This window comes from Elgaria multicarinata, chromosome 11, assembly GCF_023053635.1.
Source record: "Elgaria multicarinata webbii isolate HBS135686 ecotype San Diego chromosome 11, rElgMul1.1.pri, whole genome shotgun sequence".
Classification (NCBI taxonomy): Eukaryota; Metazoa; Chordata; class Lepidosauria; order Squamata; family Anguidae; genus Elgaria; species Elgaria multicarinata.
The window spans coordinates 19534388-19548565 of record NC_086181.1 but is presented as its reverse complement, the minus strand read 5'-3'; the positions used below and the strand labels follow the sequence as shown (position 1 = coordinate 19548565).

The 14178-nt window shown below is 41.4% G+C and overlaps 2 protein-coding genes across 2 annotated transcripts; both read right to left on the bottom strand.

Moving 5' to 3' along the window:
* Positions 1-4093: 4093 nt before the first annotated feature.
* Positions 4094-5092, bottom strand: LOC134406682 (olfactory receptor 11A1-like). Its single transcript, XM_063138199.1, has one exon. It carries the CDS (start codon positions 5090-5092, stop codon positions 4094-4096), a length of 999 nt encoding a protein of 332 aa, XP_062994269.1.
* A 5729-nt stretch (positions 5093-10821) lies between these two features.
* LOC134406681 (olfactory receptor 11A1-like) lies at positions 10822-11823 on the bottom strand. The gene has a single exon (XM_063138198.1). The coding sequence runs from the start codon at positions 11821-11823 to the stop codon at positions 10822-10824; it is 1002 nt and encodes a 333-aa protein (XP_062994268.1).
* Positions 11824-14178: the final 2355 nt, after the last annotated feature.

Sequence of the window (14178 nt, the reverse complement as noted above, 5' to 3'; positions counted from 1 at the left end):
CCCTTTTTCGTAATGGCCCACGTATGCAAATGGCAGCTGTAAATCTGTGATCTTGTGTAAATGGATCCTTCACAGCCGCCATTTGTGCAAATGAGCCTTTATGAAAAAGGCTGAGCTGCCAGTTTTACACAAAATGGTGTCTTGGTGAGGGATTGAATGGCCACGCACTTGCCCAACTCATTGTGTGTGGACTCAGCGAGTCGGACAAGCACAGGGATCTGTAGACTGGCATCTGGAGAGCTGAACTGGTGATTTCTCTCCAGGCCTCGAGACCCAGATGAATGCCTGCACCATCTCTGTTTGTCATAACTTAGTTCTCAGGGTTAGACAAAATTGTCAAGATAGGCTCTCACAGACAAAGATGTAGTCTACCTAGTAGATGCATTGAACAAAATGGGACTTGCTAAGTAAGCCCCATGGATTTCAGCAGATCTATAAGTGTTACAAAATCTAGATTCAGCACAGAATATATGCATACGGAATTAGCACTTACCTTCAACCATTTACTCTTGCACTGAGTGATGCTCCAGTGTTAAGTATCAGTAGCAGAGGATTTCTCTGAATCGCTGATGAAAAACAATGGACTCTAGCTTAATGGGAAGGAACAGTTTGGTTGCAAAATGACTGGGCCTGAAATTACTTTTTGCCCACACTTAAAGGAAGTGAGTCTGGGGAGCTGCTGCTGTTTTTCTGACTGCCTGAAAAACATTGATGATGCAACCAGCCATCTAAACCCAAAGGAGATGGCTATATTAATTCTGGCTCCATGGGACCGTTGTATTGCCTAGGAGAATATTCTTTCCTTCTACTTTTGGTCAACGCTTCTGTATGCCGCCCTGAGATCTTCTTGATATAGGGCAGGATATAAATGTTTTAAATAAATAAATAAATACTTTAGGTTGATTCAGACAAACAGAATCTGCAAGGGCTCATCTGTAAAGGGAAGGCAAAGTGTGATGCTGGTTGTCCATCAATACAGTTGCAGCTTCTGTTGCATGTGTGGAAGGATTTTGGCAGGGGTTCTACTGAATGTGTGTAAAATGGGCTGAGTCTGTTCCTGAGATGTGGCATCAAGCAACAGATTCTTAATTCCCACTTCTGAATAGAGATGTCTGGATTTTGTGAAATCCATCTTACACATATGTCAGGGATTGTGCAGTGCTGTTCATTCTGGCATCCATTCACTGACAGATTCAATTTTTTGACCCATTATGAAGAAAAGCCCTCAGATAAGTTCATAAGAGTTTCACAACAATTTACGTAATTTACCTTAATACATAACAGTTAGAGCATCATCCCCCATTCCATTCAACTTTTCCCTACATATGTTTTCAGGATGACATATTTCTCAGCAGGAACATGTGTACCTTCCTATGAATAAATTTGTGTAAATTTTGAGAAAGTAAAAAAAAAAAAATTCAAAAGTTCATGGGACCTGAGGAGGCCAGTCTGCAGTGGATTCCACATGTCAAAAAAGTTTAAAATCCTAACTCATTTTAGTATTTCTTGAATTTCTAAAACATCCCTAGTTCCGAATATCTGGAAAAGAATCCAAATTCCTTATTCAAATTAATTCTGAAGTTAACTTTCTTCCTTGAGAAAGGGTGTGCAGTGCTCCTCAAGGCAGTAGCCAGTCAGCTCAGAATGCCCTGGATATAGCATCATCCGGGGTGTGTGTCCTAATTCCTACGAAAATGCCTAATTCAAATTGAAGCTAAAGCTCTTCTGTGAGAATTCTCAGCTCAAAATTGAGGTGGTGGAATTTAGGAGGGGTTAAGCCATGTGGTCATTGGGGATTTAACAAACATGAAGGCTCATGGAGGTGAAGATATCATAGGTGCAGATACTGTGTGTATTTATTTATTTATTTATTTATCTATTTATTACATTTCTATACCGCCCAATAGCCGAAGCTCTCTGGGCAGTTCACAAAAATTAAAATCATAGTAAGACAAACAACAGGTTAAAAGCACAAATACACAATACAATATAAAAAGCACAACCAGAATAAAAACAACGCAGCAAAATTGATATAAAATTAAAATACAGAGTTAAAACAGTAAAATTTAAATTTAAGTTAAAATTAAGTGTTAAAATACTGGGAGAATAAAAAGGTGTTTCTTTTTAATTTTCATTTTTAAATTCTGCCACAGGCAATGACATACATTGTTCTTCCTGGTAGCTAGCGGTTATCACTTCCCACCCAGAATGCCCCAGATATAAAATCATACTGGGGCATTCTGGGGAAAATAAGGTGGCTGTTAAGTTCAACTCTGTGCTAAGTGAGGTAGCAAACCTGGGGGTAAAGGGGAGGGGGAGCACCACCATTATTCCCATACTATGGCCTCCTCTGTAGAAGCTCTAACCAATGAATCTTCAAAGAATGTCATTCCCTCTCCACAAATCACCAATTTCCCCTCTCCAGTTTAACTGTTTGGGAATGAGACCATGAATTTCAATGGGTTCTTTTTCATTCATTTTATTTCAAAGACACACATACATTACCTTCTGCTCCACCTAATGGTCATTCTAAAAATAAATTGTCTTCCTGCTTCTTATTTCAGCCGCTGCTTCCTGATCAGTGTTATGCTAATACCTTGTGTTACTGCATATCCTTGTATATACATGTTAGTGTATGTACATCTGTAAGTGAACACAAGAGAAAGACACTTGTGTAGTCATCTTTACTTTTCTTTAGTTATCAAAAACAATAGAATGATGTAAGCCTATGTAGCAGGGTCTTGCTATTTATTGTTTTACTCTGTACAGCACCATGTACATTGATGGTGCTATATAAATAAATAAATGAATAAATAAATAAATAAATAAATAAATAAATAATGATAGGTAGAAATCAGTAAGAAATGTGGATTTGTTTTCTGGTGTGAGTGTTCACAAATTCAGATGATTTCCATTTCCTGAAACGTTCTGTGAGTTGCATTCCGAAATCCACATTTTTGTGGGCTTTCCAATTAAGCTTGTTTCAGGAACAGAGTGTACAAAATTGCACATTAATGCATATATTATGTAAATACATACACATTTCTGTCCGGGGGGGGGGATGGAACACAAGTGCATGTGAGAATGTAAAGCGAAAATGGGCAGATTTGACCATCCCTAGATAAACCAATTCTGCACTGCTTTTGTTCATTAAATATGTCATGAGAAAAGTGCACAGGGCTAAAGTGATAAAGGAGAAAACAAGGGCTTCCTTTGTAACACAGATAACCTTCCTTATATTTGATTAATTCTGATTAGTCAGTTCATCAAACAAGACGTTATTGCTAAACTGAAAGCTATAACACAGTATATGCCAGCAATCAATTATTGAAAACATTGGAAAAGTAAACCAAGTGCAGCCACAAAGAAACTGACTTTCCAGAGACAGCCTAATAGAAGGATTTAGTTAAAACATGTGTATCTTGTCTTTCCTCAAAAAAGCTCAAGCTAGGCTATGATGAGCTCTCCCTCTATTTTAAAATATTTTTCCTTTTATAGTGAATTTAACACAACACAACAGAAAACAAATCGTGTGATTAAAAAAAGAACAAAATTTTTGTGAACTGCCCAGAGAAATTTTTGTGAACCGCCCAGAGAGCTTCGGCTATTGGGCGGTATAAAAATGTAATAAATAAATAAATAAATAAATAAAAATTACTTGCATAGGAATGTCATTTTTTTTCATCAAATATGCTATTCTTAAAAAGGGGAGAGTTATGCAGTCTTGAAGAAAAGCAGACTAAATATCCATGTATTTATCCACTCGCAAGTGGCACCTATATGTCACCCGTCCAAATGTTAATAATAATAAAAATTATTTATATAGCACTTTCTAATAAAGCACCATACATGTGGATAGTGTTAAGTACTCAGTCCATATGGGCAGTGAACATTTATCCTTCCAACATAATAATAGCGCTCTCCATCTTCTATCTTCTCAAGAACCCATTCAAGTATGTTCAATTGAGAGAGTATGACAAGCCTAAGATCCACTAGCAAGCTTCATAACTGAGCAGGGATTTGGACCCAGGTCTCCCCAGGTCTCATTTGACACTAACCACTACACACAGAGGCTGTTCTTACAAGCCTTGACTCAGGATGCTGGCTGAAAAAAGGCAAAGGAAAGAGTTGAGTTCAATTGGTTCCTTGCATGATTTGCCAATTTACTGCATATTGTCTTTAGGGCTTTGTGAACCTCTTTGTTCCTCAAACTGTAGATGAGAGGATTGATTAAGGGGTTAAGGATGGTGTAGAAGAGTGAGAAGACTTTATTGAGGTCTCTCAGGGTGGGCGTGTCTGGCAACATGTAGACAATGATGAGTGAACCGTAAAAAATGCAAACCACAGTGAGATGAGAAGAGCAGGTCAAAAAGGCTTTTTGCCTCCCAATAGCAGATGGGATTTTTAAAACAGTGGTGATGATGCAAACATAGGAGGTGACAGTTAGTAAAAATGGGGTGACAATATAAATGAAAGGGAGGACAGATGTGACAATTTGGATCAGGCTGATGTCACTGCAGGAGAGTTTTTCTATCAGGATCAAGTCACAAAAGTAATGATCTATAACATTGGGACCACAGAAGTCTAACTGAACTAGCATAAATACCACTATGGAATCACCTACCAGGGCATTTATCCATCCCACAGCCATGAGCTGAAAACACAGTTTCCTATTCATAATAGAGGCATAGTTCAAAGGCCTACATATTGCCAGGTAGCGATCATAGGACATTGCTGCCAGGAAATAAGTTTCTACACTAACAAAAGACCCAAAGAAATAAAATTGGGCTATACAGCCACTAACTGAAATTGACCTCTCTCCACTTAGCAAGTTCACCAACATCTTGGGCAGGAAGATTGAGCTATAGCAAATCTCCAGGCAGGACAAATTTGCAAGGAAGAAATACATGGGGGTGCGAAGATGATGGTCAGCCACAACTAGCAAAATGATAAGGAAGTTCCCAGTTAGTGTCACAATATAGATCATTAGGAAGAGCAAGAATAGAAGAGGCTGCAGCTCAGGGATATTCCCAAAACCCACGAGGATGAATTCTGTGATCGTCGTCAGGTTGCCTTTCTCTGTGTTCAACATTGATTTTATCCAGTACAAGTTACACCAACCCTAGAATATAATGAGAAGGAAATTTGTTTTTTATGAAGAGGAATCAACTTTACCTTTTGTGTTGAGTTCATAGAGAATATTGAGATGGGAATTAAACCATGGCGACCTTTTTCCAAATTTTGTCTTGTGAAATCTGGTACGATGGATTATCACAAGTCTAGTATGCCACTGAAGGTGTGTTTTGCAGCAGGGTGAGTTGGCATATTGCCCACATGGCCAATTCCGATTACTACCTGTGCTTGCAGCTTACAACATCTTTATGTCTGGGGCCTTAAATTGTCTGTTGCAAAGTATGTTGGATATATCTACATGCAAGGAGTAGCTGAAAATATTTTCTTTATCTCACTGAGATTAAGAAAACAAGAAGAACCATGCTGGATCAGACAAAGGTTTCATCTAGTCCAGCATTTTGTTCACACAGTGGCTGACCCGTTGTTGACCCACAAGCAGGACATGAGTGCAACAGCACCCTCCCGCCAATAAATATGAGAGTTGTCAGGTGGGGAGCATGTTTTTAATTTAGCAAAAATTATTATGAGTGCAGTTATATCCAGATGCCCATCGGTGTCTGAACTCAGAGGCTGACAGGGTTTTTTATGCATAGGGAGAGGAATGCAGTAATCGTCATTTCTTCCATGCTAGATGGGAGTGGTGGAGAGGCAGGGAAAGAGGCTGAGATAGCTGGGAGATTGTTCATAATCCTCTCCTCCCCACCCTCCTCCCTTCTTTCTGAGCTCACGTTTGCAGCTGGGGCAGTTTTCTCCACCACAGTGGGGAGAAGGAGGAAGTGGGAGCCCAGACTTCTGGATCCAAAGTCAGGACCCTGGGCTTGTCGTGATGAAGGGTCTGCCCTGGGGTGGATCCAGAGTGGTGGCAGGTTATCTACATGACTCAGTCGCCGTCGTGAAGCCATCCAGGGGCAAACCCCCAAAGCAAGTCAAGCACTTACCTCAAGTTTTTTAACTTGGAGTGAGGCGACCACAGCATCTGCCGTCTGCCAGCTTGCTTTGGTGCTGCAGTGGAGGTGTGCCCCAGCCAGTGGTGCCCCCTGATTGGTCACCCTGCCAGAGGAGGAGGCAGTTCAGTGAGCCAAATGGTTGTTGGGCCACCTCTATGGACCTTGCAGAGCACTGTATAAATAAATTACTTTACATTAATGAATAAATGCACCTCCAGCCCTCCCTCCCCCCGGCTGCCTCCCCTTCCCCTGGCTCCCTGCCTCATTCCTTCTGTCTGGGTCACCTGGCACTCACTCAGCCCCCTCTCCACCACCTCACTCCCTCTCTGTCTTTCACCGTCCCTTCCCCGCACTCCGCTTTGCCTGTCAGGGGGAAGCAGCCTTGTCCCTCTGCCCGTCCCTCCCTCACTTGCTCTGCTGTGCCTCCAAGGGTGCACAGTGCATTGAGCTGGAGCAGGGGGCGGCGTTCTCACAGCCCCTCATTGCCACCTCCTCCAACCCAGGATGTTGCACCCACTGGCTCCTTCCTAAAAACTAAATAAATAATACTAAAAAATAGAACTTGACCGCAGGCTCACCGGGGGGAAAGGAGGGAGGTGGTTGTTCATCTCCACACCTCTCTCTAAATGCACAATTGCACGTTTACAAATAAACAACAGAAAACGGGGGCGAGGAGCTGACTTCCCCTCTGACTCATTTGTTTTGGGGCGCTGGAAAAGGAAAGAATTAAAACTCGCAATTACACTCCTTTCCATGTGTCATGTGTATTACTTTGGAGGAGCTCAATTGTGTGTTATCAGATAACGAGGCGCCAAAGCGACCTCATATAGACATGACCCCTGTCTCTGAGCTCAGATCCAGGATTCCTATTCTCTCTCCCCCAAGATGCTGTCTTAGGGCCAGATCTACACCAAGCAGGATATTCCACTATGAAAGTGGTATATAAAAGGCAGGAGCCACACCAAGCAGGGTATAGTGGTATGAAAGCGGTATATGGTATGTGTCAATGGGCCCCAACCATTATCACTTCAATACCTCTATAAAGCAGTAGTGTGGCTCCTGCTTTTTATATACCACTTGCATAGTGCAATATCCTGCTTGGTGTAGATGAGCCCCAAGGAAGATATGACACTTTGAAAACGGGTTGAAAACTGTATATAGAGTGTGTCCTGGGCCCCAACAGTTGTCGCTACTGTTATAAACCGTTTAAAAGCAACATTGTAGCTCCTGCCCATGACTCATAGGGTTGCTCTCTAAGAGACTGAGCTAAAATCAGGAAATGTCAAGTTTGAATCTCGCCTCTACCTCAGGATGATTGTGACAACTCAATGGCTACCAGTGATTTTGAATCCATGTCTCCCCATTGTAAATCTAACCCTAATTCCACAGGGTTAGAGTTTCAGACTACCAAACTCCAGGCCTAGGGGTTGGAAAGGGTTGTGCAGCAGGGGGCAGGGAAATAAGCTGGGGATCCACAAGTCATCATGATCAAGCAGAGAGTTCTGGAACTAAACAGTTCCCTTTTCACACACTAAAATCTGATGGAACTTAGGGCTTCTGAATTAAAATTGGTTTGAAAATGCCAGCTCATTCTACACTTTTCTAGACCAGAATGTTATTCCTAAGGGTGTAGACATATAGGATTAATTCTTACCTGCCACTGTTTACTGTAGCATTGAATGATGTTCTAGGATTCAGTACCAGAAGCAAAGGATTTTTAAATGTGTGGTGATAACCCATGGGCTGTAGAAGGATGTGTTTCTATAGCCAAATGAGCGTCCCTGAAATTGCTGCATGCCTACAGTTTTTTTTTAAAAAAAAGTGAGCCTAAGTCCTTGCTGATGATTTTGCGGCAGCCTGAGAAACACTGATGATGCAACCAGCCTCCTAAACCAATAGGTGATAATTATATTGACTCATCCCCCATGGGATTACTATACTCTCCGGATATAAGGTAACATATGTCTTCCATGGGTAGGTGGCTGTGTTCAGACTTGCAAAACAAAGAGCTTCTCGAAATGAGTTATTTATAGCATGTTCATTTCTGGCTACTCACAGAAGTTTTGGGGTCAATTTAATGATGCAGCAAACAAACAGAAGTTCTCTCATAATCCTCCCTTATTCTATTTTAAAAACACATCACAGATAAGATGGAATAAACTTCAAATGGCATGAAATAAGCGGCATGTAAAGCTGACATTGCACTATGAACCTGCCGAGGAAGAGAGGAGGGACTTTAAACTAAGGTAACCATATGAAAAGGAGAACAGATGAAAAGTCCTGTCCTCTTTTGTATCTGGTCATGCTAGGCAGGGGTCCTGCAGCTTTAACTGTTGTGATGGAGAGGGAATTTCACCAGGTGCTGCATGCATACAAATGACACCTGCTGAAATTCCCTTTTCAATACAGCTGTCAAAGATACAGGAGCCCTGACCTCCTTTTCATATGGTCAGCCTAGACACTTCTGACTCAGGTTGCAAACATAGGTAAGGAAATTGAAAAAGGAAGGAAAAGAACAAGCTGAACTCTCATTGGTCATGCTAGGCAGAGGTCCTGCAGCTTTAACTGTTGTGATGGGGAGGGAATTTCACCAGGTGCTGCATGCATATAAATGGCACCTGCTGAAATTCCCTTTTCTATACAACTGTTAAAGATACAGAAGCCCTGTACTCCTTTTCATATGACCAACCTATTTCTGGGGACTTCGAGGAAACAGACAACAAGACCCCCTCCTCCCTCCTTTGTACACATACCAGGGAGGGAGGGAGGCGCTCCCTTAATTTAACTGTGTCTGCCATTTAAAGGAACCCTGGGAAACAGCAGCAGGAACTTCCACCTTGTCACCCCTCTCCTCCCTTGTAATCTGTTTCATATCAATCATGCCAAAGAAACAGGAAGCATAACAGCAGTGGGAACACAACAGGATTTCCCTTAATGTAGAGAAGATTTTTAAAAAATCTAGGATCTCACAATCTGCAGTAGTACTTTAATACAGAGAATTCAAACTGAGATGCTGGTTTTCTATCAGTATAGTTGCAGCTTCCTGGTGGTGATCTTTGCAATTACATCAGCAGAGCTTCTTTACCATAAAATTCCTTCCAAGTAGCTCGGGCTAGAGATGTATGAATTGTGCAAAATCAGATTCGTCTGTGTTTTGTGGATTGTTAGATGCCTTTCATTAACTAAGCTGTCCGCCCACCTATGGAATTGGTTTTGTTGTTGTTGTTGTTGTTTTAGTTTCTAGGTTTGTTGGGGGGGGGTGTGCTGGCTTTCCATCAACATAGTTGCAGCTTCCTGGTGTTGTTCTCTGCAGTCACATCACCAGAGATGTCACCTTCTTTTGCCATAACATTCCTTCAAAATAGTTTGAACTGTGCCCATGAATAGTCCGTGATCCATGATATATTATCCATGCTGTTTATCCTCTGAAGGAGTAATGAATGTGTATAGATCAGGGATGAAGTCTATTCCTGAGATGTGATCCCCACTTGCATTCATTATTCTAAGTTCTTGACTAAATGATAAGATGGCATTGTGAGGGCTTGTACCTGTAGGTGACTTCCACACATTTATCAGAACTTTGACTCAGGTACCTATTCATCTACATTCTGATGCATATAAGCTGTGTCCATGGGATCTATATGCCTTCCATTTTTCCAGGGTACGGATTTCATAGAAAGTGCCTAAGGACATTGGGGGTATCTGGATGTAAGCTACTGAGTACATGTTCTGATTAATGTATGGAGATGGCGTGTAGGATCAAATTCAGAAGAAATTCCCAGTATTCTAGCACTACCTTAGAAAGGCTTGCACAGAGCCAAGCACCAGGGAAGTAAAATGAATCATCAAAGAAATATTTAAATTGTTTGCAAGGAAAATTAACTTGGCTAGTGAGACAATATCTCTTCCAACTCTATCTACCTGTTAGTATAAAGAACTTTGGGTGTCTGCATAAAGCACAACTATTTTGGTGCTATTGTGGTGCACAATTTCTTATGCTCCTGGGTGAATGTTAAGGATTTCTCAATGAAATTCTGATAGCACAAAGGAAGTACCAATGAACAATGGTGAAATTATTTGCATAAATGTGTCATTGTTTCCTACATCAATAAAGATCCCCAGTAATTTGAAATTCTTCAGTAACTGTACTATAATTGATAACCAAAGGAACTGATTTGGCACCATCCACTTAGAAAGGGACTTTAATTTTCTCACCCTTCATGGGGAAAAAGGAGCCACAAGGAAATAGTTAATATTAAGTGTAGTAACAACATCACATCATTTCAGACAATGATGTCCCTGAACATATTATGATCTTGCTTTCCCAATAATTGTGCTTCCTTAAAAATAAGGAAATAAAAACAGCAAAGACTCTTGGGGCACATTAAAAACTAAAACATTTATTATGGCAAACATAACTATTTGTACATAAGTCAGGCACAATCCCATTCCCCCTTACATGCATTAATTTACCTAAATTTTTACCATCTGCATAGGACTAAGGTGGCAGGTGAAGAAGGTCTTCTCTATTGCAGATGACCCATGCTAAATTGGTCTAGTACTGTGATTAATCTATCAACCAAAGTTTTACTGCTTACACAACACAATACAAAGTTAGGAACGGCTAAAACGGCTAAAACTGTTCCTGCAAAACAGAAAAAAACTAGCCCAGCCACAGCAATTTAGCTAATGCTAACCATTCAGAGAGTACAATTATCCACGGGGATTCAGCAGCTATGGCTTAGGACCTTGATTGGCTGAAAACTGTAAAGGTAAAGGATAGATTTGACCAACTCCTTGCAAAGATGTCCAATTTACTGTAAATTCTTCTTAAGGCTTTGTGAACTTCTTTGTTTCTCAAGCTGTAGACGAGGGGGTTGACTAAAGGAGTCAGGACTGTGTAAAAAACAGAGAAGACTTTATTGAGGTCTCTCAGAGTAGGGGTATCTGGCAACATGTAGACAATGATTATTGTACCATAGAAAATGCAAACCACAATGAGATGAGAGGAGCAGGTTGAAAAGGCCTTTTGCCTCCCAATGGTGGATGAAATGTTTAAGATGGTGTCGATTATACATATATAGAATGTGATTGTTAAAAGAAATGGCATTGCTGCAAACATAAAGCCAAAGACTAAGGAAGCAAGCTCCATTGGGGCAGTGTCGCTGCAAGAGAGTTTTGCCATTGGGGTAAAGTCGCAAAAGAAATGGTCAATCTCATTGGGGCCACAGAAGTATAACCTGGACATCAGGAAAGCCAGTATCCAAGTAGCCAGGAAAGAACTGATCCATGCTACAAACACAAGCTGGAAGCAACACTTAATATTCATGATGGTAGCATAGTGCAAAGGTCTGCATATTGCCAAATATCGGTCATAAGACATTACTGCCAGTAACCATGTTTCTGTAGAAGCTAAAGAGCAGAAGAAATAAAATTGGGTAATGCATCCACTAACTGAAATGGTTATGTCCATACATATGAAGCTGGCCACCATCCTGGGCAAAATGGTTGTGGTATAGCATGTCTCCAGGCAGGACAGGTTCCCCAGAAAGAAGTACATTGGGGTGTGTAGGTGTTCATCAGCCACAACTACTATAATTATGAGAAGGTTCCCAGCCACAGTCACAAGATAGATCACTAGAAATACAAGGAAGAGGAAGATGTGCAGCTCAGGCAGATCCCCAAAGCCAAGGAGGATGAATTCTGTGATGCCCGATTGATTTCCATGCAATATTTTTACCATAATTCTCAAGTTTTCATTCAGTGAGTTACTTGCTGTGAACAGAAACAAAATGACATTTTCCCCCATGCAGATGTATTATCTCTTTTCATTATGCTGCACTTTGGTCTTGGATACATCTGAACTTGGAAAGATACTGGTCTATCTACAGTTGTTTAAGCAATGGATTGACAAGCTGAAGAGTATTACAGAAATGCCTCCTTTTTTTTCTCCAGGTTTATTTATTTATATTTAACCAAACAGTCTTGTAGAAATTGGTCGCCAGCTAACAGCAAGGAGTGCTGCATACAAAAAGAAAAGATATTAATACTCAAAGACTTCAATATTGCCTACATCAATGCTGAATTAGTCCTAACAAAACATTTATCATCATCAGGAAAACAACTTACAACAAAATTAGAACACACAATATTTAAAACAGCTGAATGAATTTCCAGTAAAACACAACCCATTAAAAAAACATCAGTGGAGGTAGGATTCGAATCCCTGACACGCAGGGCTTCCTTTTCAATAGATATGAAATGTTTAACCATACTTGGAAAAGGAAACTTGTTTCTTTCTCCCCTTCCTCCCTCTCTCCCCTCTTTAAACAGGCCATCGTTGGATATTCCCTTTATAATCATGCACTTCTTGTCTCTCAGATTTGCTTCTAAACCATGGATTTGAACCCTTCCTCCACTTTTTTGGATTTCAGCTCCCATGCAAATACAAAATGTTGAACTGGGGGATATTTTCTTGTTTACTTACTTTCTATCATACTAGCCTGCTTTACAAGCTACGTTCTTCCATTTAAAAAAAAAATCTTGTGGTTGTCTCTCCTGAGCAGAAGAATTGTGCTTTCTGCTTCTCCTTTGGTTTTGAGCAGGATTTTCTTTGTTTATCAAGCCTCTTAAACCTGAAGGAATTCCTTCCCCATGAGATGGCTGTGTGTATGCATGAAACACGCACGCATGAAGGAGCTAGCCTCTTAAATACCAATGAGAGTTCAGCTTGTTCTTTTCTTTCCTTTTTCAATTTCCTTACCCATGTTTGCAACCTGACTCAGAAGTGTCTAGGCTGACCATATGAAAAGGAGGACAGGGCTCCTGTATCTTTGACAGTTGTATTGAAAAGGGAATTTCAGCAGGTGTCATTTGTATATATGAAGAACCTGGTGAAATTTCCTCTCCATCACAACAGTTAAAGCTGCAGGTGCCCTGCCCTCTTTTAAATCTGGTCACTCTAGTATAGCTCCTGCAGCTTTAACTGTTGTGATGAAGAGGGAATTTCACCAGGTTCTGCACATATACAAATGACACCTGCTGAAATTTCCTTTTCTAGGCAACTGTTAAAGATACAGGAGCCCTGACCTCCTTTTCATAGGGTCACCCTAGAAGTGTTGCCTCTGGTCCATTCTTCATAAGATGAACTGGAAACACAAGTTATTTTCTATTGATCTACCTACAGGCTTTTTTAGCATTATTTTTTAATGGAGGTAATGATCTTGATAGATTTTGAAACGAAGTCTATGTACAAGAACATTTGTTCAAACCTGATTGTGAGAAGAGGTGCCATGAGTATTTATGTAGTGGTGCTTGCAAATGCCTGGGTAGAGACAGCGCAGAGAGATACTGACATTGGCAACCAGCAGAAGTTGGAGGACAGTCATCCCATGTTCTCCAAAGCACAGGCAGACACAGGCAGGACCTGCTGTCCTGCTTGTCTGAGAAGTCAGAAGATGGAAGAGCCAGAATGAAGTTCACAAGAACCCTATTTGGTCAATGGTGTAAAGCAAACCAAACGTGTTTGGCAATATGTTGTCCCTCTCCTTTAGGTGGGCACAGGGTACAGAGGCGGTCATCGCCGCCGACACCTCAGAGGCATGATGGGAGATGTAGGCACAGAGTGCCCATGCAGACGATTGACCTCGGGTCATATTACACCCGCCACGACCCCCATCAGGAAGTGACCGCATCAATGTTGACCCTCAACAGCACCAGCAGCACTTCAGCTGGCACTGGCATTGCTGCCGCCGGGGCCGGCGGCAGCATCGCTGATGGCTGCGCAAGTTTGCGGTCTTTCAGACTTGCGCAAACCGTGCAGCGAGCGAAAAAAAAAGCCGCGGCAATCAGGCCAGTGTGGCTGCGCAACCGTGCTCGCAGCGGCAGCAGCACAACCGGCGCAAACTTCCGCCACAAATCTAAGGCAGGTGTGGATCATGAGGCGTCACGGCTGAATGGGAAAATCCGCTTTCACCGCTCCTCAACGACAGAACACCCGGTAGGTCTAGCAAAGCCCTAGTTAAGGGAATTAGGGTTTGTTTAGTCATGAGAGTGTTCAGTGGCGTGGAGAGTGAATGGAGATAAGATTTTAAGAGAA

Bases quoted from the DNA above. Each gene is read 5' to 3' on its own strand.
- LOC134406681 (XM_063138198.1), bottom strand. From the start codon at position 11,823: ATGGTAAAAATATTGCATGGAAATCAATCGGGCATCACAGAATTCATC.
- LOC134406682 (XM_063138199.1), bottom strand. From the start codon at position 5,092: ATGTTGAACACAGAGAAAGGCAACCTGACGACGATCACAGAATTCATC.